Source organism: Lichenostomus cassidix, chromosome 13 (assembly GCF_008360975.1).
Source record: "Lichenostomus cassidix isolate B80296 chromosome 13, HeHo_3.0, whole genome shotgun sequence".
Lineage (NCBI taxonomy): Eukaryota > Metazoa > Chordata > Aves > Passeriformes > Meliphagidae > Lichenostomus > Lichenostomus cassidix.
The window spans coordinates 7033671-7061634 of NC_139494.1; the positions used below are offsets into that span (position 1 = coordinate 7033671).

At 39.1% G+C, this 27964-nt stretch overlaps 1 protein-coding gene and 1 long non-coding RNA gene across 4 annotated transcripts in view; one reads left to right on the plus strand and one right to left on the minus strand.

Annotated features, from left to right (window-relative positions):
• GABRG2 (gamma-aminobutyric acid type A receptor subunit gamma2) overlaps window positions 1-4327 on the minus strand; it is a 63985-nt gene extending 59658 nt beyond the window's left edge. For 2 of the 3 annotated variants that reach the window (XM_085073450.1, XM_085073449.1), the window contains exon 1: window positions 4200-4323. In XM_085073450.1, coding sequence (XP_084929576.1) covers window positions 4200-4306 — 107 coding nt within the window. In that variant the 5' untranslated portion in view covers window positions 4307-4323. Of the gene's footprint in view, window positions 1-4199 lie in introns of all 3 variants that reach the window. The other variant, XM_085073451.1, reaches the window with a different exon arrangement.
• LOC146431140 (uncharacterized) overlaps window positions 1-24610 on the plus strand; it is a 148344-nt gene extending 123734 nt beyond the window's left edge. The window contains exons 4-5 of the long non-coding RNA XR_014854878.1: window positions 2631-2676; window positions 24518-24610. This is a non-coding gene — a long non-coding RNA (uncharacterized LOC146431140). The remainder of the gene's footprint in view (window positions 1-2630; window positions 2677-24517) is intronic.
• Window positions 24611-27964: the final 3354 nt, after the last annotated feature.

The window sequence follows — 27964 nt, forward strand, 5'->3', positions numbered from 1 at the left end:
CGTATGTCGATACAGCAAATGCACCATAAATGAAAACAATGTAACCATAATTCTAATCAACAAGATACTTAATCATTAAGCATTAATCATGAACATTTTAAACTTAAGACCCTAAAGCATGATTTGGATGGCAATGAAGGAGACATATAATATGGATAAAAAGGGAAATATTACATTCAAAGAGCAAATTAATTTCCTAAGGTATTTTTACTGTAGTTAATTTCTATAGGTTTTATTAACAGGTTTCACTTTTTAGATTTTCAAAGATTCAAACTTTCTGAAAGACATCTAACACGGCTTTGCATACTCACTGGAGTATTTTGGAATACATGAGTTTTGGCATGCAGGTTATGTTTAGGTCGTTTTGTCACTACAGCAGAAGTTTGTTAAAGGGTTTCATTCATATTTCTATATCATATATTTACAAGTAGGGAAACAGTGGCTGTAGTCTTTTTTGTCCCATCAAGTTACTTATAATGAGAAGTTTCATTTTCAAATCTGCTTTAGGTCAGTAGTTTTGGTACTCTTTTTATAACAATAATAGTTGTTCTAAGTTTGTGTCCCAGCATTACAGCTCACAGCAGTTAGAGTGTAAAATGGCTACGAAAAACTCCAAAATAGGCCAAAAACTCTCCCTGAAATGCTCTGGGAGTGCAGGCCCTGTGTCCGCAGAGCCTTAGCTCTGCTGAAACAAACACTGGAGTACATCAAATATTCAGTTTCATAGGATCATAGACAAGGATAAAGTCATATTTTAACAGCACCAGATTCACATCTTTTGTCATGACACCTCTTTAAAGGGGACCATTGCTTGTGAGGTGAGAAATTGTCTCTTGTTGAGCAACTCCTAATTCCAGGACTGGGACCTCTGGCTGAGTGTTAGTGTCATATCCTGTGTGAAAATATTGGTATTGGATGAAAAACTACAGCTGCAGGATTAATACCAAACTGATGTTTTACAGTAATTTGAAGTGATTGTCCATCTGAGGGATATTAATCTCTTTTAATCCTTGTTATTATATCACATCACTTTACAGGAGCAAAACAATTTTATTTACACCCATGTTCAGTAATTTACTAATAAAAATGCATGTATTCATTTAGGCACCAAACTATTTTGGTGCTAAAATGACTATTTATGGGGTTTTTTGATCAGTCTTGACAGTCTTCAGTTTTAGTCATGTAGATGCAGAATAAAGACATTGCCATGAAACTACTTGGGCACTAACAAGCGAAAAAAATAAGCCCCACATTTCACATGTGAACATTACTTTGCACTGTGTTTGGGTGGTTTTTGCTGGAAACTTGTTAAAGCTCTGCAAAAATAACTAATAAACTCCATATATAAATTGTGTGCAGAGTACAGCTTTAATTAATTTTGAAACTTTGCTGATGAGCAAGTTCTATTATACATATTGTATGTTCAATAAGGATAATCAAATGATTAGTTCCAATTAAGCCACACCAGATGTACAAATATTAATTTATTTTATTAATAATTTTAAATTGTCTCCAGATCCCAAGATTTTTATTGTACAATTTTCAGGAATTTTGAGCTTGATCTGACTAATTTTCACTGAACACAGCTCCAAGTCCATGTCATGGACTGCACACTGCTGTTACACTAGTCTGAGGGATAAGAGGATGAGGGAACTTTATGAAAGAAGTTTGCAGTACAGCTATCAATGTCAAGAAACCAATTGGAAGAAAGCATTTCCTAAAACTTTAGTGTGCCCAATTGTAAGGATGTACTTTATGCATTTAATAAAACTGACACAAATTCTTGTAAAGGTAAATTACTGCAGTGTTGTAAAATTACATTTGTTCTGAATTCATTCAAATCATGATTTGTTAAAGTCAGTGCTAGAATTTTAGCTCTTTCCATTAATGCCTGAGTGATGTCTTAACTTTCCTCTTCTTTCTTCAATCTTCTAAATATTAATGATTTTTCAACAATGGATTTCTCTATATAGCAATTTTTTGTGTATTAATAGGGTTCAAACTTCTGCACAGTAATGGTAATCAAATGTGTTTAATTACTTTGATCAGATTCTGCAAATACTTAAACTTCTGTGTGTATTCTGCTTGATGTCAACACATTTATTCAGATGTTAAACATGGAGCACCTTTGTTAGTGTTCAGTTGGCCCTTCAGTATTTCGATGTCCAAGAAAAGTGACACACAATACAATAATATTCCCCTCCTTCTGAGGTGTTTGATGAGTTTTTAACAATGAAAAAATTTAATCTTGGCTATAAACAAATGGCATCTTAGTTCAACTTTTATAACTCGGTTCTTGAGTTTCCAAAATTATTAATAATATTTGTTCCACAACAGGAGGAAGAAAATGTCCTGATTGTTCGAATTAAAATCATATTTGCATGTTGACTCATTAAAAATGTTTCTGTAAAGCACTAAGAATAATTTCCCCCTTACTTGTAGCTATCAATTCTCTGTCTATGATTTATTCTTTAAAATTATGAGGTCAGGAGGCTGTCAGAGGTAACCATCTTGGCTATCAGATAGCTGTGAATAGAAAACAGAACTTTTTGCTGAGATAAAACTTTAAGTTGCATTATGAAGGGTTTCTTTCAAAGCTTATGAAATAATTTTGGCACAATTCCTTTCAGGCGTTGCTATTCTGAAAGATGAGTGAAAAGAAGGGAGTGTGCTAAAGTAAGTATCTGGGATTATTTTAGTGGAAGTTTTATGTCAAAATAATATGAAAGCCTGTGCCATAAAATCCTGTAAAAACTGAATTTTCCATTTCTGTATTCAGGTAGTAACCATAACTGGTTCTGCAAGGGTCACACATACCTCACACCTGTCTTACTTCCAACACTGAAGTATACCCTCGTGGTAGGCTCACTGAGTTTTATTTAATTTTCTACTCAATTTTTATCTATTTTTTGTTTCTTCTCACAGGAATTCCTTACAAAGCTCCTTTTGTGTGAAAAAGTTACTTGAAAATGCAGCAACTTTTAATTTCCCCAGCCAATCATTTTGGCCTTTTATTTGGCTTAGAACTCAGACCCTGCCATTGCAGCTATGAAGTAATGATTTTCCTTAAACAAATAAAGAAAAACAAACAGAACGACCCCACTTTTTGGTATGGTGGTGTCCAGATAAAAGGAAGGAAGGAGAAAGAAGGGCAATTTGAGGAGGCAGTGTGAATCCAGCATTAGTAGTAGCAAAGAGAGTGGGCACTAACTTGAAGATGTCAGTGACAACATGGCTCAGGCAGCTGTGGGCAGCAATCTATTGCCTCTGGAAAGTCCACACACTGTGCCGTGCAGGGCTGTTCTGTGCTCTAACCTGTTCCCTGCCCAGTCCACACATTTTTGCAGGAATGTCTGCCCCAGCGCAACGCTTGGCACTGCTGCAATCCTCCCGCCCTCCGCTTTCTGCTCATCCACACACCAGCTCCTGCTTCCTCTGCTGCTGCGATTCTTCCCCCTTCCCATTTAGCTATCCGATACACACATGCGGCACGCACGGCTTGTCTGCCAGCAAAACGTGTCGGGTGTTGGGGGAAACATTGCTGAAAACGTCGGGCTGATGCGATCCCGAGCGCTAGCGCATCTCCCTGCCCGGGGAGCTGCGGCCGCCGCACGGAGGGATGCGCGGGGCCGGGGGGCTGCGAGGGACCCGGTGGGGCTGAGAGGGGGTCGGGAGGGCTGTGAGGGACCCGGCAGAGCTGTGAGGGACCCGGGGGAGTTGTGTGGAAGCCGGGGGAGTTGTGTGGAAGCCGAGGGAGCTGTGCGGGACCCGCATCGCTGTCCTTGGTGCTCAGCCGGCCGCACAGCCATGATGGGCTGGTCGCTCCGGCACAGCGAGCAGCGATGCACGGACATTGTGCCCGCAAAGCACGGCCGCAGCACGGCCCCGGGCACCGCAGCGAGCGGTTAATTCCGAGATAAAAGGCTTCATTAACATGGCACCAAATTCCACGGGCAGCCCGGCGTGTACCACCATCGCACACACGCCCGCCGCTCGCCCTCCCTGCCCGCGCCGGAGACAGCAATTTTAAGAGAAATAAAAAATTCTAAGAGCTCAGCCGCTCGGAGATAGATGAATGCGATGCAGCTATCCAAACCTCTGGCATTCTCAACACAGCTCAGCAAATTCGCTGATTCTTAACCCCCCCAGCCCTCCCTCTCCCCCCACCCTCCCAAACAGAATCAGAAAGCACATCTTACCACTGGATGAGAGACAGGAACAGAAGTGCCCACACCATCATTTTGAAAGAAAATGCAGGATTCAAGAATGCAGTGCTCCCCAGGCTTGTTGGATTTGAAGGAATCATCTCTATTCCAGGCCCCCCCCCCCAGCTTTTTTCCCCCTTTCCTCTTGGTTGCAGATGGATCCGTCCCCTTCTTTAATTTTTTTTTTTTTTTTTTTTTTTGGTAGTAGTTCTCCCCCCTCCCTACCAGGTCCCGTCAGTGGGATGAGACATTGCGCCCAGCTGCGGGAATTAATATGCAGGGGGAGAGAAATTAGATCTGCACAAGCCCTTTGCAGATATAATCAGAAAACGTCAGCTCAGGCAGCAGGCAGCAGCTTCCAAATCTAGGGAAATAATATAATTGGGAGAAAAGGAAAAAAAAAAAAACCCAAACAAAAAGCGAAAATCCCAGACACTCACGGAATAAAAACAGTCAAGGAAAGGAGCGCATACACATTTACGGAACCGCTGACACACATGCAACAAAATCCAATAAAGCAACAAAGAGTAAATGAGAGGGGGAAATGGAAAAAAAAAAAAAGAATAAAGCAATGGAGCTTCTGCCTGAATGCAGATTAACTCTGAGGTCAAAGTGGAAATGATGCACTCTGCTGCAGCACAGATTAACACATGCGTGGTGTCAGCCAGGGTGCTTTTTAACCTTTGATTACACATATGCAGGCAGCCTGGATTTTCATTTTGGAGCCGAGAAGGATTTGGCAGGCATAGAAAAGGAGGCTGGAAGGAAAAGCTTGCCCTATGCTGCTGAGCATCCTCATTTTTCTAAACAGCCTGGAAATCGTGATTGCAAAGGGGGGAAGAAAATGAAAGGATGGATGGGGGAGTGGAAAAGGGAGGGATGGTTGTTGCTAAGTAACTCAGGAAATAGGGAAAGCAGCATTGGTGGAGTCAGTATGAATGAGGTGATTTAGTGTGTGATAGGATTAGGGGGAATATGCAAGGTTCTTATCTCCCCTCCCCCTAATAAAATGAGGCTACCCAGACACAGGAAACACTTCCTGGCCAGAGGGGAAACACTAGAGGACTATAAAAGATGAACGTTGCCAAATTTTGGAACCAGAATCCCAAGTTCCATTGTCCAAAATTGCAATTTAGCAACTACTAGTGGAGTAAAAAATTCAGGGAATCTCATGATTTCCTAAAGTAAGACCACTTCAATCTAAAATAGATACTTGGACTATGACCTACAATAACAATTTTTTACCTCCCCTGTTTTTCTGTCTAGATCAAAGTAAATATAGACAACAACAAACCTATCCAATGGCATTTATGAACTGGGAGAATGGGCAAACTTAATCATCAGGAATTTTTTTTTTCAGTTGCAAGCCCATTTTTCTAATACTCAAGGGAGAAATAAATAATTACTCTAAAGAAAACTTAAATGAAAATAGAGTGAAATGTTCCCAATAAAATAAAAGCTTCAAAATTTCCCACTGGACTTAGTCTAGTCTGAACCAAATCTGACACTTGGATTCTGCTCAAAGCTTCTAATACCCTGTACAATCTGTTAGTTCCGAATGTCCAAATACAGAATGAAATTTATCCATCAGCATTAGGTACAGTAATGCTGTCTCAGAGTCTCTAAAAATGTAGATTCATCCTTCAGCCACCAAGCTAATATTTTCAGTTTCCAAACACAATACATTTAACAATAAGCAGTAGATCAATATTATTAGTGAATAAAATACATCTTGGCCTCTGAATAGTTTGATGATAATTTGAGCCAATCTCTAACACTGTGATTATATTTTATCAGTGTTTACAAGCAAAGTAACAAGTTGCAAACCTGGTTCTTAATATTTCCAGTCAATGGTCTTATTGTTAATTAAGTTATTCCACCAACTTGTGAAATACAGCCTCTGCAGTGATAGAAAGCTATAAAAAGTTGCAAATGCTCTGCCCATATCTCTCTTCCTCCCAGTGTTTATCTATAAATAGGTTTGTATGTATATATGCATGTTCAATATCAACATTTGCTTGTGGTTCACTTTGCTACCTGTAAACATGACACTTCTGTGATTTTATTGCTGTAATCTCTCTCATCCATTATCACAACATTCCTTTGAAGGATGAAAATTCTGTGTATATTTTGGTGAGGGAATCTAAATTTTTGATAGCTAAGAATTTGAAGTGTGCGAACAGTTATTTATTGTCTTTGCAACTGTGTCTGCACAAGCATAGCAGCTTTATTCTGTATTTTATTTACTGAAAATTTGTTCTGTTACCAAGATCTTCTCATCTGAAAAGAGTTCCCAGACTTCCCACAAAATTGTTATGCATTTTCACTGCAGAGGGTCAGCTTGTTATTCTTGTTAAGAGAGGCAAGGGGTTTGCAATAGAAGAAAAACCTGCTGGTGTCAAAGCTGAAGAGATTTTTCCAGGCTTCCCATCACACAGGGGGTATGTCAGAAAGAATTAGGTACTGTAATACTAATCTTTGATTGAGCAGAGTTTATTAAGGTGTGGAGAGCCTTAATAATATTGTTTCTGTAGGTATTTTATGAGCTGTATCTTCTGTTCACATTGTTAATTGGATAGCAGAGGACTTTGGTAAGCCTCTGATGCAGTCAGAGGACCACACAATGGCCAAGTCAGGTTTTTGAGTGCTCCTAGATAAGATCATTTCAATAATAAAATACTTGACCCCGATACATAAAACTTATCCACCAATAATCAAGCAGAACCAATTTTGGCTGTAAGTAGTTTCAAATGCAAATTTGTCCTTGCATTTCTTTGCAACCTCGGCCTGAAGGAAGGGAAAGTAAACCCACTTTTATGCTTAATTAATTTCAATGTTATTATATTATGCTGATAACCTCTGCTAGGAAAAACTTTGTTTGTCTGTATCAGATAGAGCTGCCATAGAAAACAAAAATGTGCCAGGCTGTTTTCTCTCTGAACACACGTTGTCTTTGAAGCACAGTGTTCTGCTTTCTGTGCCTACAAGCTCAATCAGACACTGATGTTTTAGAATTCCATCATAATAAATTATCACAAAGGATCAAATTTACATGAGGACACTGCCTAGTGTGAAATGTTTTCCTGGCACCTTTTGTGTGATAAACCAATCCCACACAGTAACTTGCCCATGGGCACAAATGTGGTATTTTCACAACAAACTACTTCAAGTTTTTATGAAAAAGAAAGGTCTTATGAAGAATAATTAAACACAGAAATGGTTGTTCCAAAAAGATGCATTCTGTATCAGACTGGAATAATATTATAAGAGTAGCTTAGTAAATTTGGCAGATAGCTTGTTCACTTATGGAATGTTCTCAGCTCCTAGGTGTCTGTATCCTTAAGCCCAAAGAAAACATGGCTCTTCCTTACCCTAAAATGATTTTTTTCCTGTGTATAAAAGATTAAATCACACATTAGAAAGGCAGAAGAAAAAGATACATGTACAAAACCAAATGCAAAAGTCAGTGTTACAAAAGATGCATAAAATGAAAAAAAAGGACTCAATATGTTGCCAGGCTGTCCTTTATCACATGCACCTATCTGCAAGTTCTTTCTGTTGCAGCTTGTAATTCCTTGTGATGCTTTAGACAAAACCAAACAAACCACCAAAAATAAAGTGCTGATTCCACTCTCTCTCAAATGACACGATTTGGGTGGAGGTAATTGGTTTATATGGGTCATGTTAAGAATGTTTTCTTAAAGGCATAAGAAGGAAACATCTGGGTAGTTAAAGTCCCTATAATTATGCTTTATGAGACTATTTATTACATATCAAGTAATGTTTTGATGCTTAGAAAAATACATTAATTGTTTAAAATTATTTTTATCCTGAAATAAAATACCCTAGTTACAAAAAAGACAACGTTTGAATTGCATGAATGCACATTTTAAAAAATAGCTCTTATAAAGCTATATGTAAATATATATTTTATAATAGTAGTAATAATACTGATAACGTTTTGCTTTCCTCCAAGATTCTTCTAGCATATTCTAGCCCTTGTTAATTATCTTACTACTGAATTCCTGAGGAAATTAGCATCCAATATAAAGCATTTCTCTGATGGACTTCTAGGATTTGATATAATCTCTCTTTTTTTCCCATGGCCTATCTTCTAACACATTTTCTAGTCATCAGTAGGTGTATAAACATACATTAAAACATGGAAAAGCTAAAAATAGATCTTGGAACACTCCTGGGAGAAAGGTTGGTCATGGTTTTATGCATTTATTACTGTACATGTGTGTTCATGGTCGTGCTTGGGAGGATTTTATTTAGAATACCCAGACACCTCGTTCTCTTTTAATCCACGTGCCCAAAATACAGTGAGCCTGTGAAGGAGTGGTATGGAGGTGGGCTGAACAAAAAGTGCACTAGACTAAGTGCTAGACTAAAATCATAGCTCAGAGATGATTATTGACTTCCCAATCAGCATGAAATTTGGACCTTTCAAAGAGCTTTGCAAGCCAAGTTTAGTGCCATTATGGCATCTGCACAGATATATACATTCATGTCAGTACTGTGCAGATGAACTCAAAACTATACTGCACAGTGTATCCAACTATAGATCTGTCAGTTTTGCCAAATGTCACCTGAATAGAACTATTTGTTATAGGATTAAAAAATAGTCACTCCTTAATATTGAATCTCACTGCTCTTTTTTCCTGGTAAATATTGGAAGGAGTCAGAAATGTTGTGTAGAATATGGATGTCATAGAATTTCAAAGGAGGACTCTAAGGTGTATTTAATTATTTAACTGAAAAAGTGTTATTTAAGCATTGTTCCAGTCCTGTTTATTTGGAAGTAAGATGATTCACTTAAACTGTCAGAATAAAAGGAAAAAAAAAGACTAAATAGGTAAAAAAAGTAATTCTTTCAAGAAACCCGTCAAGAAGAAGCCAGCTTCCTAGAGGATTCAACCTACTGCATTCTTTAAAAAAGGCCAAAATCTTGTCCTGCTTTGGAAATTATTTTTTAAATAATTATTTTAAAGCTTAAAGATTATAATTGAGGAGTGTTTCCTAAGACAGGCATACAGTGGTATTTCAGAATTTTATGCAAAGTGAACATTTCTACAGATAGATATTAATTCAATCAGTATCACCAGGTTTCTATTCAAAGAAATCACTTTCCAAGTATTTGAGTTTAAAGAAAAAATTCTAAATACAACCAAAACAAGACCCCAAAATACTCTGTTTGCTTATGTGCTTTGATCTTGTGCTATAACAGTAAAGAAAACAAGTTGTTGGCTAGGAGCTCTCTCACTGTACTTAGATTTACAAGCTCCTGCCAGAAACAGATTTACCAAATGCTATTTTGTGCTGCAAATATCTAAGATTCTGATATCATAAAACTCTTGGAGCAAACTGCATTCCCCATCTCCCTGCTGCTGACCTGATTCAGCTTCCTTACTTGTGACATTACCTAGAGGGCCCAGTTCCTTTACACTAAATTCTTACCTCAAGAAATCACCACACTAAGGTGCTTTCTGAGGAATATCTTAATGGTTGTTTTCTGAACAGTGTTATTCATGCCTAAAAGTCTCTGCTTCACGAAAGTTTCAAAGAAGCACAATTTTGAGGAGTCATATATTGACATGTATTCATATATATCAGTTTTGCAGGGTTTCTTGTGCACAATATTTCACACAGTTTATACTGCAGAAAGAGCTTAGATCCTAACCCTGTGTTCAAAACGATAGCTTTCTCCTTCAGTCAGCACTAAATACCAAAGGGAAAGACACATAAGGCATTTTGAAAGAGTATTTTTCAATAACTGTGTCCTAGTACTTGAATATATGTGTATTGGAATAAGACCAAACAGGTCTTCTTCAAATCAGCTATGAAACAGCACATTTGATGCACCAATATGCTTGCAAATATAATTTCATCAGTGGATACTCACATTTGGCAGGATTAATGTGTTCTGTAAATGATATGTTTTTCTTCTATGGCACTGTATATATATATATATAGTTTTTCTTATTTACTACTACAAAGAAATAGTGCTCCTGAGGCTGCTAAATCTGTTCATTTAAACTGTGCACATCTACAGTATGATTTTTATTCCCAGATGAAGAACGAAAATTCTCATAGACCAGGAAAACATGGTTCATTCATTTATTAGTTTTTCCCAATCTATAATGCAGCAAGAACATCAGAATCTTGCTTGGTTTCTGCATGAGAAAAATACCTTGGCTACCTTAAGAGAGTGATTACTTCTTTCAAAAAGAAGTGGTTTTTTTCAGTTTTTCCACAAATGGATGTGTAGTTTTCCGAGTAGTCTAGAAATCCTGACAAGAGGTCCAAGGAAGCAGTTTGAAATGCATGCTCAGGATAAGGCCCTTAGGTGCAACCTTCTTTTTCATTAATGCAAAAAAAGTCCACTGCTTGATGGAAAACTTCAGCCTCAGAATGTCACTTGTCACAATTGTAATCTCTCTGTTTTCAGTAAAGATATTTTTACTGTTTCTGATTGTGTTGGTTTGAAAACAAACCAATGGGAGATCACAAGTCAAGATTGAAATTAAAAATAAGTGAAATAATACAAGGAAAAGCACTGACAAAGTCAGCTACAACCTAACACCCTGTTAGGGTGGTGGTAGCAGTCCAACTGAAGTAGTCCAGTTGAAGCGGTGATCCTGTGAAGGTCTAGTCTCCAGCTGAAGATCCAGTGGTAGCTCTTGTCCTCTGGGAACCCAGTAGACAGGGCTACCTCAGGCACTTCCAAGGCCAGGTTATATCCAGGTGGGAACACCTGGCTCCTCCCTCCTGGGCAGAGCATCCCACAATGGGATGAGATAAGTCCATGAGTCACACGGTGGGTCCCTGATGGCCCATTGCCTGTCATCCGGAGTGGGTCATTAGCAGGTGATAGCAGCTAACGGCCCACAGCTGGTGGTAATAGAAAACTACATCTATATTGCAACCTAGGACACTGATTTTCTCTCTTACTAAGAAAGTGAGATCTAAAAGTAAAAAAGGTGAGATTTGACAATATAAATCCTGAATTTGTTCAGCAGGGAATGGCTTAAGACACCAGTCCCCAAGGCCTGTGTGATAGCAGACACTCAGGGATGCCACTCCTGTCAGAGCAGCATCACTGACTTTCTGGGGTTGTTACCCCTATTGTAGAGAAAATCTGATTTGACATCTATTGTAGTTCTGCCCTTTTCCTCAGTGTTCACTAACACAGAGCCAAAAGCTCTGTATTTCCAGGCCAGACTTGGTATTTCCTTTAGACAGTTTACATAATCTTAAGATCTATTTTGATGTGTCATTATGTCCTCTGACTGCAATGTTCAAAGTCTATTTCCATCAGCAAGGCAGTCTCCTCCCAAAGTAAACGTGACTAAAAACTTCCTGCCATTTGTGTAGGACCACACTGGGGCACAAAAATGGTTTTGTGCAGGCTGAGTGGAGCAGGAATGGCCACATCAGGAACGGATGCAGGGTGCTGTGGTCTGGGAAAGCCTTACAGCAGCCCTGCCAAGGGAATGTTATGCCCATTCTGTACAATCAGTGCAAATGGGTTTTGATTCTTCCTCCAAAATGTTAATGGAACTAAAAGGCCATAAAGAATGTTTTCTTCATGCAGAAAGGAGGCAACCCATTCTCTCTGTTTAAGAAAGAAGAAAGAGAAAAAAAAAATCTATGCTAATTCATCATACTAATTATACAAGACTGAGGATCCACAAGAGTATAGTTCTCAATACAGTGTTCAACATCTGTTCTTCGTGTCTACATTGGAGCTGTAAGTTTGGTTTATTTTTGGTTCAGTTTTTAACTTTACATAAAGCTGAAGAAGAAATCTCATAGTTTGGAAAGAAAGCTCTTCTGATCTTTCAGCATTTTGAATGTTCCTTTTCTACGCAGTGGATGCAAATGCACTTTGGGAGTGATACCTGCTGACTGTTCAACACTTTTGGACTCTGGACCTTTAATGTTCTGCTGTGACATTCTGATGGGTAAACTAAGGAAATATGATCTAGCTCTAGAAATTGCTCTTCAGTAATTTTCAGTGGTTTGCTTTTCAATGCAGTTGGGGACTGAATAGGATTATTCTCTTTATGACTAAATATATTAAATAATGATCTGGATGGTGGAATGAGTAATATCTTTACTATATATAGTAAGGATGCCAAGCCAGAGGCAGGAGGGGGTTGGGAATAGGATTAGACCTCAAAAATAAAAGCAAATCTGAAAAAATTATGATGAATTTCAGAACATTCAGAAAGAATCGCAAGGAGTCTTGACAATTGTTGTCAAAGGAAACATGGGAAAAAGGGGTAAATGCAGTTTAGTCTGAGAGGAATTATGTCAATTTTTCAAATATGTTCAGGTGTAATGAGGCATGAATAGCCAGTGTTTCTGCTTTGTAGGATGATAGAGATTTATCACAGCTTCTTAGATTAATTGTCTTTGGATAAGTCAGAAAAAATGTCCTACAGTAGGAATCCCAAAGTACTGGAACAGTTTGCTGAGGACAAATATGAGGTTCCTTCAGTGGTGCTTTCTATGGCTGCACTATGCACTGCAAGTGCTCTGTATAAGCTAAATAATGTGCTGAAATTGAACAGAGAATTGTTTAGTTAAGCTTTTAAACAAAAAAGAAAAAAGGCAGTCTCATACATATATTTTTATCTGAAAGAACTAACGGAAATTAATTCATTTAATAGGCTAAAGGGCGATGAAAGCTTTTGTTGCCACAAAAATAAAGGCATGAAATTTTCATGATTTAGATGAGGAAAAAGTGTATTGCTTGCATGATCAAAAGAAAATGGAAGGGAAAAAAAGTGATTTCCAAGAATGTTATACAAAGTTCACAGCTTCCTTCCATCTCTGCCTCTTAAGTTCAGTTTTGTGACATGGAAGTTCACTACTAAGCAATGACTTTCAGAAAAATATTCCTACGAAGAGCCTGAACCTTGTTACTTTTCATGTTATCTGATCTTGTCTAACTTAAAACATACTCAGAGCAGTAAGTGCATTGAAAATCTCTTCAAACTGCTTGGACTGCAAGAGACATGTCTTTTATTCTTCTTTCCTGTTTGCATGTATAGTGGGTTTTTTTCACCTCTAAGCAACATGGCCCATATACTCACAACAACAAAAATTGAATCTAAATCATCCCTTCTCCTCTGAAATGTAGGTGGTAGGATGATCTCAGGTGCAGACCAGATCCTAGCTTTTACCTGTATTAACAGATTTCTGCTTCATTGTTTCTCTATAGTTTTAAGCTTTCAAGAATCCTATTGTCCCAAAATATAAAGTTCCTAATGTATTTTAAGCAGTGGCACATCGAGGGAAAAATACTGAAGTGATGCAGTTCCACATATTCCACTTAATAACTGAAGTGCATATTGAAAGAAACTGTGAATGCTCAGACTCGCTTCTTTGCCCTTTCACTGGCTACCACAGTTTATTTTCTCAGATGAAATAAGGCTTCAGAAGCTGCTTTGAGACCACAGAGTGACAGGAAGTACAGAAATTGTAGGAATTTAGTATTTGACCCTTTTCGGCACTATAAAGCTCTCAGAACTGGGACAGAGAACACAAAATCTCTCTAAAAACCTTATCTCTCTAAAAACCTGGTAACTTATCCCCAGGCTGAAGCCTGAGGCCTGGGTACATTGTTGGGATGTGCTCAGGGAATCAGACAGGCAGGAAGGGACTGCGTGGGGTCTCTCATCCAGCTCCTACTCAAAAGCAGCACCAGCACTGATTGAATTTAAACCAGATCTTGCTGTTCAGGTCTAGAAAATGTCAGGATTAGACATTTCACAACGTGCCTGTGCAATTCATTCCAATCCTTAATTGTGCTCATAGTGAATCATTTTTCCCCTGCTTTGATTGACAACCCTTTTCTCTGGCACTGCATTCTGAAGACCCCAAGGAGTTTTTTTCCACATGCAGCCACTTCCATGGTCCTCTGGGGACTCAGTTTTGTTTATCATTTGAATAATTGTGCAATTTCTTGTCTTGGGACCCCAAAAAGGACACAATGCTCCAGGTGTGGTCTGACGAAGGCCAGGTAAGGGTGAGTGATGAGCTCCTCATGGTTTGCCTTCATCCCTGCCATGACTCCTGGTTCCTTCTGCTCCCCTGCCAGTCAGTCCCCAGCCCTGTTGTGGGGAGGGATGAGTCCATCCCACATGCAGTACTTTATAGCTATTCCTGCTGAATTTTGTGGTATTCCTTCAGCCAAAGCCTCTCTGCATGGCAGCCCTGCCCTCATGCTCACTGACACCATGCTCCAGCTGGGGTCATCCACAAGCTTGATGGGGGTTCATCCACTCTCCTTCAGTGCACAGTTTTATCAACAACAAAAGGCAAAATCTAAAGGTTCTAGCTAAACTAGACTGATAATAACTATGTTAATTTTTCTTTTACCCTAGAAAATTAACATTGAAAAATTACTGTAAAGTTACATCACTGGGAGCTCCCCAGGAGAATATTTTATTTTATTTATTCATACTTGCTTTGAATGCTACCTGTTTGTGCATCTTCTCATGGAAAAATGATTTAAAATAATTAATCTTAAAAGTCTTTATTTTCAAAGGATGCTCATTTAGTTTCCTGATTCTTTTTCGCTAAAGGCTTTATTATCAGAGGGGATGTTGCAGCTAATGAGACCACACAGTGATATGCTCATGTTTCAACACAAGCCCATTAGAACTTCAGTAATTTAAACTGCATTTTGAAGCAAAACTAACTGAAAAAATAGTTCAAAGAAGTTTAAACATATAAAACACTATAATGCTTAATCAGGTTAGGATACATATTATTATTGCAATGATAATTATTAAACACTTGTGCTATTATTAAAGTTGATCATATGATAATCATGATTAGGCAGCATTGTCTTATTTGAAATGTATGTGCTGTCATTCCAGGGGCTTGGACTAAAGTAAATATTAATGTATATATTAATAACAATGCAAATTAAGAAAAATGGAATTAAACCAGATACTATGAGAAAGCTTCATTTTGAATGTTCCTCTATCTGTTGTCACTGGCAGATACATGGAACAAGGTAAGAATTAAATTAGGAGAGTCCAAAAATGCATCCACTTGAAAATGAAGTGTCCTCTCCTCAGACATAGCAGGGAATCCACCAGTGAGTTGATACCACAAGAGACCATTCAAAGGAGGCTTTCAAGTGCTTTTCAATTATTGGTTAGATGTTACACATTCCTCTTTCTTTGCAATAGTGTCTCAGGAGCTGTAAACCAAGATTTATTTTACTGAAACTTTTGATCTTTTTTCCTTCAGCAAATATTGATTTAATTTTTCATAACTTCTCCCTAAGAACAAGCCAAGAAACTAATGGACTGCACACTTTGATCTTTGTCAGATGATGTCAACAGCAGTGAATGTCAGGGTGAATCCAGAAATAGAGGTTAACCTGCTGCTTTTCTTTTTCTCCCTTGATTTTTAGCAGTAGGCACCTGCACCATCATTTAAGCTAGAAGTCAAATGGAGATTAAATGGTTGGGTTTTTAAGAGACACTACTTAACTAAGTTTTGTTTCATTCCACAGCAATCCTGAGGAAAAACTGAATCAGCTTTTTATGCCTCTGAGTTAACAAGTTTGCATAATCGCCAGGAAAACGTTTTTTATTTATGTATTATTCATCAGAGTCTATGTTACAGGTTCTAGGAACACAGAGAGGCGTGGTGAATATTACACATTTAGAATCCAAACTGAAATTTCACAGACCTCAGAGGAGATATGGCAAATCAAAAAACCAGGAATTTTAACTTGTTTTAAAGCTGATTATCCTACTGGCTGTGGAACAGTTCTTTCATTCCACTCTTGAAGTAGATGTGCTCACTGCAGTGCCCTGAGTTTGGCTCTGAAGTACCCAAGATGGGGGAGATTCAGCCACCCCAGCACTTGTGAGTTCTGAGGATAGAAGGGATTTCAGGCACAGGGGACAGTGCACTCTCTGGGTTTGTGAGGATCATATTCTGTAGTGTAAGAGCATTTGACTTTCTGTCAGACAAACATTGTTCTTTGAAGCTGCTCCACTCAGTTGCATTTCCTAGGTGTTCATTCCAGGCTGCTGCTGAACGGTGGGAATGGGTTATGCAGATGGTTCTTTTCCCAGGGAGGCAAAATACTACTTAGCACTGTTTAAAAGAGACAACAGATGGGGAGACTGTTTCTCAAAATAATCCTCCCTAATGGACATTGCAGTCACAATCCTGCAGAAAGGAGGAGGAGAAAAAAATCTCTGCAGCATCTGTGAAAGGAAATTCTGGGAAAACAAATAAATTAGGCTCTTTTAAACAAATGACTGCACGAAGTTATTTATGCACAAGAACATTTGCTTAGTTACTTCCTTCCGTTTTGTTTATGGATGGTTTAACTGAATTTTCAGATGGGTTCTGTCAGGTCACGTTCCCAGCCCTGGTTCTTTTGCACTGCTTCAAAGTATGGACAGAAATTTGCTTAGGCAGCTGGGGAATTCTTGGCATCAGGATCCTAAAGGTCATGCCAGCCAAGCTGCGGCCATGTTTTTTACCACTTATCCTTGTCCTTTTCACAAACACGGAAAGCAGAATGTTGAGAGAATTCTCCCTTTTCCTGCTTGCAATGCCATCCACATACGCAAATATATCTCATCGCTTCTGTTCTCCGTTTGGCAGTGAATAAACTATTAATCTCTAAAACTTCACAGAGTTCTAGTGCTCTTCTCAAACATTTTTTTTAGTGTAATTAAATAATATTTTCTTTATTCTATTTGTTGATCTGGGCAGTGACTCATACATTCCTTTGTAGTGTCTAGAGGCTAATTATACTCCTTGTTCTATGTTGTAACATTCATTACAACCTCTCTAACATTTTGGTTCTGTTTTTATAAGTGGATAGTTTTCTCTTTTTTCACAGCTATTTTTCAAAAATCTTGCTATTTTTGGAATTTGCATATTCATTGTTTGATTAGGTCTACTAAATTGTAGGGAAATAAACATGGATTTTCCCTGTAGCAAAATGTCACAGAATGAGACCCAGTACTGCTAAAATCAGTTAAACTGGGAAAATGCAACAGAAAAAAAAAAAAAAGGAGTGGGCTGGAAATAGGAATAAGAACAGATGGACTAAGTTAGCATTTTTAGATATTATATTACATAAAGTGGTAGGAGGGAAACTAAAAAGGTAAATAGCAAACCTTTTTAATAGTAGAAGTGTTCTGTTGATACTCTCTATGTATTGTATGGATGTGGAAACTGAAAACCACACTGCTAAATAGTACAAATTTCAACATTAAACTGGTTAATTGGTTAAATTGGAATTGTAAGGATAGCTACAATTATGAGTATCTCCATGGGTTTTTTTAAGACTCTTGCATTTATCTGAAAGGAAACATTTATTATTTCATATAATCAGATCTGCACAGCTCATCTGCAAATAAAATGTACAATAATATCCTTCAGAGTCACTCTGCCACAATGTGTCTCCAAAGGAGAGTCTGTAGTTTCTGGCTTGAAGCTGTCTACCACATGTCATGTGTGACTTCTCCAGTTCCTGACTCTTTATTTAGGAGCTCAGTTACTACCCAAACTTTTGTAACATTGCCAAGAAACTTCCACCTGAGTGCTGGCAGCACTTCTTATTTTATTGTGTGAAAAGAAAAACAGAGTAGATTCACTTGATGGTTTTTTTTTTCCCCCCAGAGAAGGGTTGTTCAACATACTGGCTGGGACAAGACAAAAGCCTTTTTTTTTATGTGTGTCAGTATGTGGAACCTGGACACATCCTCAGGGGATTGTTAGATTGTCACTGGCATCATATTAAAACACAACTCTTTATATGAGATTAAAGAATGTAGGTCATGTCTAAAAGTGTAAAGGAGTGTCCCAGAGATGCAGTGATTCTCAGCATGATCTGGGATAGTGGTTAATCATTCCATCATGCCTGAGGAAGGGTAAATCCAAAACCCTGAGGCATTTTGAAGTACTCAGCATTTAGAGAACAGGTTAGGACATGTTGTAACGTGTGTCCTTCCTGTCCCTGACCCCGCCCCCCTGACCCCTTCTGACTGGATGTGAGTCAGGACTGCCTCCCATCCCTAGAGATAAAAACCCCAGCAAGATCCGGAACGGGCCTCTTTGGTTCTGGGCTCGTATGGAACCTGTACCCTCCCTTGTCTTCCCTTCCCCCTCCTCAGTCTCCCCACTCCTCCCCTGTTTTTCTCAATAAAAACACCATGGAGACCAGGAACGAAACAGCTGCCTTTCTAAACCTGCGACGCTTCTACAAGGACCGCGTCTGACCAGCCCCACAGCTCGTGGCCATGGAATGATCATCCTGCGTGTTCCGGTTCTGGGGCAGCCCTCCCCCCGCAGCAGGGGAGAGCTGCCCTTTGGGTCTGCACTGCTGCAAATGGTGGAGAATGCGGGCAGAAGTAAGAACTTGCCTAGACACGCCTGGGGGCAGCGGAGCCCACGGGAGCCGGGGGGCGGCGGGAGCCAGCGGCGCTCGGGGAACGGCGGGGCCAGCGGCGCGGCCGTGCCGGGCTGGGCCAGCCCGAAGGGCTGAGCCGGGCCGGCGGCGCGGCTGCGCCGGGCCGGGCCGAGCTGGCCGCTGGCCCGCGGGGCCCAAGCCTCCCCGCCGGGCCACGCGGGGCTGTGGTGGCGCAGCGAATGCGCGGCGGGGAGCCGCCGACGCAGTGGGACGCTGCCTGCGCTGCAGACGGAGACCGCGCTGGCTGCGTGGCCTGCACATGGGCACCGCCATCTTGTGAGCTGCCATTTTGTGTCGCGGGCACCCCTCCCCCGCTGAGACCAACTCTGTGCAGCCAAACACCATCCCTGCTGTGCAGCACACGCGTTGGCCGCGAGCTGTGAGACTCTTTAAAGACACAGGCGTGTCCCAAGAAGAGGACGCTGAAGGGACTTGTAGAAAGCTTGTGAAGTCTGTGTTGTGTTGCTGAGGATAAAACAGTGACGAAGAGGACTGCAAGGGACCGGAAAACGGTGACCAGTCTTGTCAGTCGGCGAAAGTCTACCAAGAGTAAGAGAGACTCTAGTGGTGAGCCAATAGCACCTGCACTGCCTATTCAGGGAAATTTTCTGACCCTGGACCTCTGCTAAAGGTGTAGTTTGCAGAAGAGGAGGAGTGAATGTTTATATGAATGTGATTTGGAGGCACCCCCCAGGGGAGGGGGTGGGAAACGTGTGAATGGCTGAAGGCACCCCCCAGGGGAGGGGTTGCAGAGGTGTGAATGGTTGAGTCATAGAACACGGCAGGTTGTAGGGCTCTGTTTTAAACCCCAGCTCATTCTTTTTGATTTTAACCTTAAACAGATTAACAAGTGTTGCATTTTGAGAATTGGGCTAGAGAGGGCTTCCGGAAAAGGCCCTCTCCGCCCAATCCTCAAAAAAGAAAGGTATTTTCTTTAGTTAAAACCCTTTTTTTAGTTACAGTATGTTTTGTTTACCCCTATTAATACCTTTCCTCCTTCCCATGTCCCTTCTTCCCTCCCATTCTGATAAGGACGTAACTAACAAGGCCGCATCCCGTCAAAAAAGACGCTGAGTTGCTACCGATTCTCTCAGGCACCTTGCCAGTTCCCCCCTTGTACCATTACCCTTAAAAAATCACTCCTCACCCCCTTTTTTTCCTACCCTCTTCTTCCCCAAATAGCCCCTCTACCATGCTCTCTAAAAATTTACTTTTCCCAAAATTCCCTGTCTCTTTCCGGCTGTGTGTAAGCTCTGCCTGTCCCCCTGCACGTCAAAGCTGGGGGGGGGCACTGCAGACAGCACAGCCCCGTCACTCAGCAGAGCAGCAAGATACACCTGATCTCAGCCAACCAGCTTCAACTCCAGCCCTACTGAAGAAATTTCTACCAGCTCTAAAAGACTCAGAACAACTAGAAATTTTTTTTTTCCTTTTGTATAAGAGAAAAAGTGGATATGTTGTAACGTGTGTCCTTCCTGTCCCTGACCCCGCCCCCCTGACCCCTTCTGACTGGATGTGAGTCAGAACTGCCTCCCATCCCTAGAGATAAAAACCCCAGCAAGATCCGGAACGGGCCTCTTTGGTTCTGGGCTCATATGGAACCTGTACCCTCCCTTGTCTTCCCTTCCCCCTCCTCAGTCTCCCCATTCCTCCCCTGTTTTTCTCAATAAAAACACCATGGAGACCAGGAACGAAACAGCTGCCTTTCTAAACCTGCGACGCTTCTACAAGGACCGCGTCTGACCAGCCCCACAGCTCGTGGCCATGGAATGATCATCCTGCGTGTTCTGGTTCTGGGGCAGCCCTCCCCCCGCAGCAGGGGAGAGCTGCCCTTTGGGTCTGCACTGCTGCAAGGATATGTTCTTTGGAAGTATGCAATGTAGATTTCAATTTATTTAGGTAGAAGAGGCCTTGAACCTATAACAGAAATGAATTGTTAAAGCTGGGGTATTTTATGTTAGAGAAGAAATCTTTTCTGAGATTTGTCAAAACATCCTTCCCCGCTGGTGCTCCAAACCCACCTAAGCAGTGTGATCAGCCAGGATGGGACTGGAGCAGGACATGAAGTGCTTGGGAGGAACAGGGACAGCCTGGTCAGCATGGTCCAACCAGGCACTGGGAGCACCAACAGGAACACCAGGAATCTCCTGCTGACAGCACCTGGACCTCGTGCCAGTGACACAGGAGCAGAATGGCTGCTGCCAGGAGTTACCTGTCAAAAACATAGGGACCTTCACCTAAAATCAACGCTCCTTCAAGGCATTTGAATCCTTTTATGAGTCTGGGGAAATACACAGAAGATATCAATAAGGACAGAAGACAAAAAAGGGTAGAATGAAAAGAAAATAATTCTGTGATAAGCATTTGTCTACCAATGGTTAGACATTTTAGTGAACCCATTAAGGCCCAAAACACAATTTAAGTTACATCTTTAGATTGTAAACTTAGTATTGAAGTCAGACATTCTTCACTAATTTATTAGCTAAGAAGCTTTTAATATTTATTAATTTAAGACATCCTCTCTCTCTATTCCTGTCTAAAGCATTTTTAAATACAAGCATTAAACACATTTCTCTGAACCATTTAGTCTGGCCACAATACATCTTTCCAATTAGATAACACCTGAATAGCTGGTCAGAATTTAGCCATAAACCTCTGTACGACTGTAACTATTTCTTATCAAAAATCAGGTAGTTTCATTATATTCATGGCTTTGAACAAAGTCATGCTCACTTACATTATAAAAAGTAATTTTCCTTTACCTTTTGAAGTCCTTGCCTTTCCAAGAATATGTCATTTGCAATGATAGTCAGAATGTCATGGGAATCAAAGTTCTTCTGTGAGCAGCTATGCTGGGTCATGTTCATCTGTGCAATGAGAATGAATGCATAAATTATTTATGTAATTTTAAATTTTGGTTTTGAATTATGTTTAATATCGTGCTCTTATTATATATCTTCCAAGAAGTATTTTCAAATAGATAATGGGTAATTAAATTGCATAATTTCTTAAGATAACATGATTTTAGTGAGTGCTGTGAATGAGGCTCATCATTAACATATCTAGCTGCCTGAAGAAACAGTCTCTTCTTTTAGAAGCTTTGTCTATACCATAAAAAAAAAATCAGAATAATTTTCACTGTGTTTGCATCAATTTATTCTATTTGTTTAAAAGCATAGGCAAACATTAATAAGAGCATGATTCAGATAAAATATAGACAAAGGGGTTTACCTAGACTAACTATATATATTCATTGGTTCATTTAATAGATACATTAAGAACTTAAATGAAATGCATTATAAAATCAAGCTGAACTGTACCAGACTAAAGCCAGAGCCTTGCTTTAGCTGAACCTCTTGTTCCTAAGCTTAAGCACAGTCAGGGCAGGATGTTTCCCATTTTCAAGCAGTTTTTAGCTGTCTTTTGCAGTATCCATAACCTTTCTTGTAGACTTTCCGTTGGCCTACTTGCCTACTCACAGAAAGGGTTCTGAATTCAGTGCAAGAGCTACACTCTCTCATGTTTCCAGTGACTTTTCTAGCCTTAAACTGGATTATATTTCCACAACAAATTCTGAATTTCTCCCTAAAGCTTTTTCTGAACATTCTACTGTCTCAAGACCAGACAAGAATCTGTAAAAAGTTGCCATGCAGGTAAAATCAAGCACACCAATAATTTTTGTGGGGGATTTATGTTGCATCAGAGGCATCATATGAAGAAACACCTTAGGAAATGAACCTTTCAAAGTACACAACTCACTACCTAAAATCAACCAAAGATTTTTTTATTCTTTTCAGCTTTGTGGAAAGCTACTTTTCCTATACTCACACTCACTTTGTTAGACGATACTGTGCTCTAGCCTTTAAATATCTTATCTTTATCAGTGATGTCTCAGAGTGATCAAAATTAATCAAATGCCAGATAAGTCTATGAACAAATCTCTCCATAATCAATTGTTGTAGGAGTTAGATGTATTTTCATATCTGGCCTGATTTATTAGTCTGTGTGCCACATTTATTTTATTGTTGATATAATTTTATAACACTAAGGGGAGAAATATGTCATAATTAAAACAAATATACATATTTTCAACTATTCTTTTATGCACATAGGCTCCCTTCCTAGAAGTCCATAATAATGGTAATGACTTATTTGCAGGGAGGCCTATTTTATTTTGTTGCTAAATAATTCCTATTTAGGCTAGTGGTAGAGGAGAAAAACAGAAGTCAAGAGACAATCAATATTTTTCCCATAACAATTGGACCAAATAACAGTACCTGTTAAATATAACTGGCTTTGATTTAAATGTTCCCATAAACTTTGTTCAGGCTCTGCTGAGCCTGCAATGTATGTTAATCCTATCAGAGGGAGAAAAACACTTGTGGAAATACAATAAACAAGCTTTAAGGCAAGGTGAAGAAGCTACCATTGTATTATTGATCCAGCAGTGGGTCTGAGTGAAAAAAGAGCTCTAACTGCTCAGTTGTCATCCACAGAGTCACTGTCTGAATTGTGTGAGTTATTGGAGTTGTATTTTGCTTTTTGAGAAGAGTGCCTCCCTGCCACAGGCCATTCATAGCACGATATTAAAGTAATATCCAAAGTTCTTTTATAAACTCTCTTGTTTAGGAGCCATACGGTCTATTCTTTAATTAAGTGTATTCTCCTTGATTGGACTGACATTACAAGAAAACTGGTGAAATAAAGCTCGGTAAAAAGCATGTAATGGAGATTTTCAGTACTGAGTATATCTGGTTCCGGTGGTTCTGGAAACTTTTCACGCTTTTTGCTGTGTGCAAATCCATGCATTGTGGCTACACAGAGAAAGGTGCTTAGCCACCATTTCCCCTGGCTTATTACTGATTGTGGGATATTCTTTTAAACAGCTTCTAAACTGAGGAGGAACACATCTGTAGTGTTGCTACTGGGCTCTTTTTTCCTAGTCCTCTTTCTAAACCAGATAAAACCAGAAAAATTCTAAACCAGAAAACTTAATAGAACTTCATCTACATCTTATGAAATAATCTGGTACATTCCAGGTTATTATATTCATCAATAGAAACAAAGATGTTTGACTTCTAGGCTTGACTCAAGCCCAACAGATGAAGGAGATAATACATAGGTAGGGAGACAATTTGGGGATACCTCGTCTGCCACCAACTTTGTATGTCTCATTTCCTTGTCTGTAAAGACAGTTAAAAAGCTCATATGTTTATCTGTTTTTTCAAATTATGTTGTAAGAGCTCATATTCAGTTCTTGATGTACACACAAGCTACATGTGCCAATTTTGTTCTCAGTCGTGAGTCCTATTGTAATACAGAAAAATTAAATAGCAGGAATTTAAATCAGATTAGGCTTGTAAATGCCATAGAAATCTTTGTTAAGCATTTGGGTTTTCCTTCTGTGCATAGGATCATGCTGGCTCTCCCTCAAACTCAAAATTAAGCTGGATCCTGTTAATAACACCATGATATCATGACAGGAGTTACTGTATGCAGCTTTGCCACTTATAATCAAATCACCATTTCCTCTATCAATCTGGTTGCATTATTAAGTGACACTTAAAAGTAATTTTGATGATTAAGCAAGCTGTTCTTCCCAACAAGCACATAATTTTCTTTTTTCCATGAAGCTTACAAATCAAGACATAATATTCTGTACTTGGCACATCCATGCCAGGTGTAAGAAAATTGATCTGGGGTTTTACTTCCTCCTTACCTGCTAAGGAGATGTTCCCATCACTTGTAGTATGTATTTCTCTGTGGTTTTATTTTGTAGTGAGGAATTATTTTGCTCCCAGAGGCAATTCTGGCAATAACTGAGAATAATTATTTTTTCTAGTCAGATGAGAAGAAAATGAAGGTGAATATGCTGAGGAAGTTGGTGCTGTCAGTTTCTTTTGGAGTTATCAACCACCATTGTCATACCAGGTGGTATCTAATTTTTTTTTTTCATTTATTCCAAAAGCCTCATGTGAGCAAACAGTACAGTTTTTCTTTTCACTCAGGCCTCCTACTCAGATGTTTCTCACACTAAATATAAAAGCCATTCAGTGTAAGGAAAGTCTGTCTTGTTACCCCTCTTGTTCAATGTGATTGAAGATCTTAAGAAAGCATGAGGCAATTGATATTATGACACCTCTAATAAATCTTTATAGTAGTAATTTTAATTAAAAACAAAATATATGGACTCTTAACCCTCTTAAGTAACAGGCACGTGTGAGAAATAGCAGCAACTCAGAACTATGAAGGACGTTTCAAGCACAAATTTATTTGTTTTCCTTTGATTCAAGAGAGTTGAATTTTACTTTCTGCAAATAAACAGCTGTAGCTGCTACAATGATAAATTCTATTTATTAATTTGTCAGGTAAGATTTAATCATAGAAGGAAGGAAACCAGAGATGTATTTTATTAGCAGAGAACCATATTTACAGCTTCATCTCTGTCCATTTTATATTATTTGGGCACTGTATTCCATATTTTGTATGGGTTTAGTCTGTTCTTTGCTGAAAAGGCTGGAATTTCTGGTTTTATAAAAAGAAATTTGCAGCAATGCAGCCAGCCTGAGTAAGAAGTGAAAGAAAAGAAGTATATCATGCTGTAAATACATAAAACTTGATTAATTTAAGAAAAAAAGTGATGTATTCAATTTGTCGGTGAGATTTTTCTTTTACATCACACAGTCCTGAATTATGCATGAGTCTGAATATCTTTGCTCCTGTTTACACATTTTAGTTACAATACATTTGTTTTTCTGATACTTAGCCAGCCTTTGTTGTTTTTCTCCTTAAAGACTATTTAATTTTTTTTAATAATATAATTCAACACAAGCTTTGGAAAACTCCAAAAATTATAGAAGGAATTTCCAAAAATGACAAGTGCTGTCATACACATCAAAGACAATTTCTATCAGTTCTGAGTGCTTTATTAAGTTCTGAGTGTCTTCAGAACTGACAGGTCAATATCTAACTTCATCAGTTCTATTAAAAATTAGAGAAACATATACATATTAAAAATTCTGTTGGCTGAAAACATAGTATTGTTCAGATGTCTGCAGCAGTATGTTACTTGATTGCTCTTTTTGTAGCTCAATTTCAATTTCAGATTATGTTTAAAATTATCTGCTGTATTCTTGATATCAACTGCCAAGCACATGATACTCTGGAAAGCTGAAAATGCTAAACGTCTTATGCATATTTTTTTTCTAAATGTTATATCTAATTTTAGCACTGTTAACATTGTCATCTTGCAATTATATAGGGGCATTTACAGCATGACCTGCAAATAATGTATCAGCAAAGGGATTTTCCCTCCTACAGGCTTCTATTTCAAATGCTTCATGAAATCAGAAGGTATGTAAAAGTTATTCTGAGCCACTAGCCCACCTACAGCATGTCATTGTGGATTGCTGAAAAGTACTATTAAAGAAATGAATTTAAGATGGTGAGGAAGATCGGAGCCGCTGCATTTGTTGTGACGGAATTTGTAAGATGTTCAGTTTTATGTGTCAGTTAAAAGCAAAAGAAAGCGAGGATGTCATATTTCAATCCACAGCTTCCCCAAAGTAGTTTCATGAGTTATTACACTGCCAGATGCCAGATGGTCAGTGACTTATCTGAGGGCTTAGATAATTTATGGAAAATTACATTCATTCGTTTCTATCAAATTTTTATTTAGGAACAACTTGAGGTTTTTCTGTCTTACTATTTTTCGTCCTGTGGAGTGACTGAGGAAATGAAGAAATTTGAGGTGTCCTTCTTGCTTTGGCCTGTCCTCGGGCAGGAGTTCATGACGGTAGTTTGAGCCCCTCCTGGATGACAGTGCAGCATTCAGTGAATGCACAGTGGCTTTCCAGTCTTGAACCATTAGGAGATGTCTCGCTGGGAGCATGGAAAAGAGTTGAGCTGGGCCAGCTGGTACCAGAATCACAGCACATCATTCAGCCTGCATGGTCAAGATCCCACATTTGCAGTCCAATAAGGAAAACATTCTTCTTTACAGGGACAGTTACAGTGTTCAGGTGAGCACATGAAGGATGGAGGTGACAGAGGTCCTATCTGACAACTGACCTTATTTTTGTCTTCTACCAGTTTCACCCTTTTTTCCCCTAATTTCACAGCTCTTGTTGAAAATGTTTAATTTCTAAGTATGTGACCAGCACCATTAATTCTACAGATGCCAGAGGTCTGACAAAAGGTGTAGTAAAAGGTGGCAGTTTGGAAATTTTACACGGCTGAGAATTGAAATCCTGGACTATGGATAAACTTAGAAGAACTGGCCACAGCTATGAAGGAACTGGCAAAACTCCTTAACTCTGATTGCTTCAGAGTTTACTCCCAAGCTCTTTCTTAAAAATCCCACTTGACAGTAATGCACATGAGTGAAGTACTCCACCTGAGTATCCTGAGATATTCCTTCAACTGTGGGATTTGAAACAGAAATAGCAATTGTTTTCACAATGCTCTGAGGCAAGCCCAGCCTGCAGAAAGTGTAATTTCATCATATCCTACATAGTTTTTCTCTCTCTCAGCGATGTCCTTGTTGCCTGAGCACTTGCCCAGCAGTACTGCACTCACATGATCTTCTGGTTTGAACTTTGGGAGGAGGTGTACAAGGAAGGCAAATGTAGCATTTGCTAATTAATTACCCTGGGCTTTCAATTGCAGGCAGTTTCTATTAACTGTTTGCTTTTTGATACCACTAGGTTAATAATAATTCTTTTTCTCATTCAGAGGAAGAAGGAGGGGAGAGGAGGAAAGGAAAATACTACAATAGTATTATCAAGGTGAATAAAACAAATACAGCAGCTAACAACATGAGAAGGCTGAATAGTCAAGGGGTGAGAGATAAGGCACATTAATGAAGAAGGTGAGCCTGACTGATTTAGAGCCGTTATTTAGAACTGGGGAGAAAGGGAAATTAGAAAAAGACCCTATATTTATATAATTGCATAATAATATGAACAAATATGAACAAATATGCACTGGAAGTTACTTAGGAAATCTAAGAACTAGAGGCACTTAAAACTCTTAAAGCTTATTAAAGCATTTCAGGGCATGATATCTTCCTGATAAGGCAGAACTTGTCTTTTATTCTGCACTGCTTTGGATTTGGGATTAAGACTTGACTCTAGGTCCAAGTATTAATGTAACATGGAAAAAAGTAAAGAATTGGGAAAGTAACTACCTGCAACATCCACTGGGGCTCCAGAACTCTAATAAATTTTACGTGTGGATGTGAGGTACTGTCTGTCACAGGAAAAACAGGGCATTTTTAAGTTTAAATCCA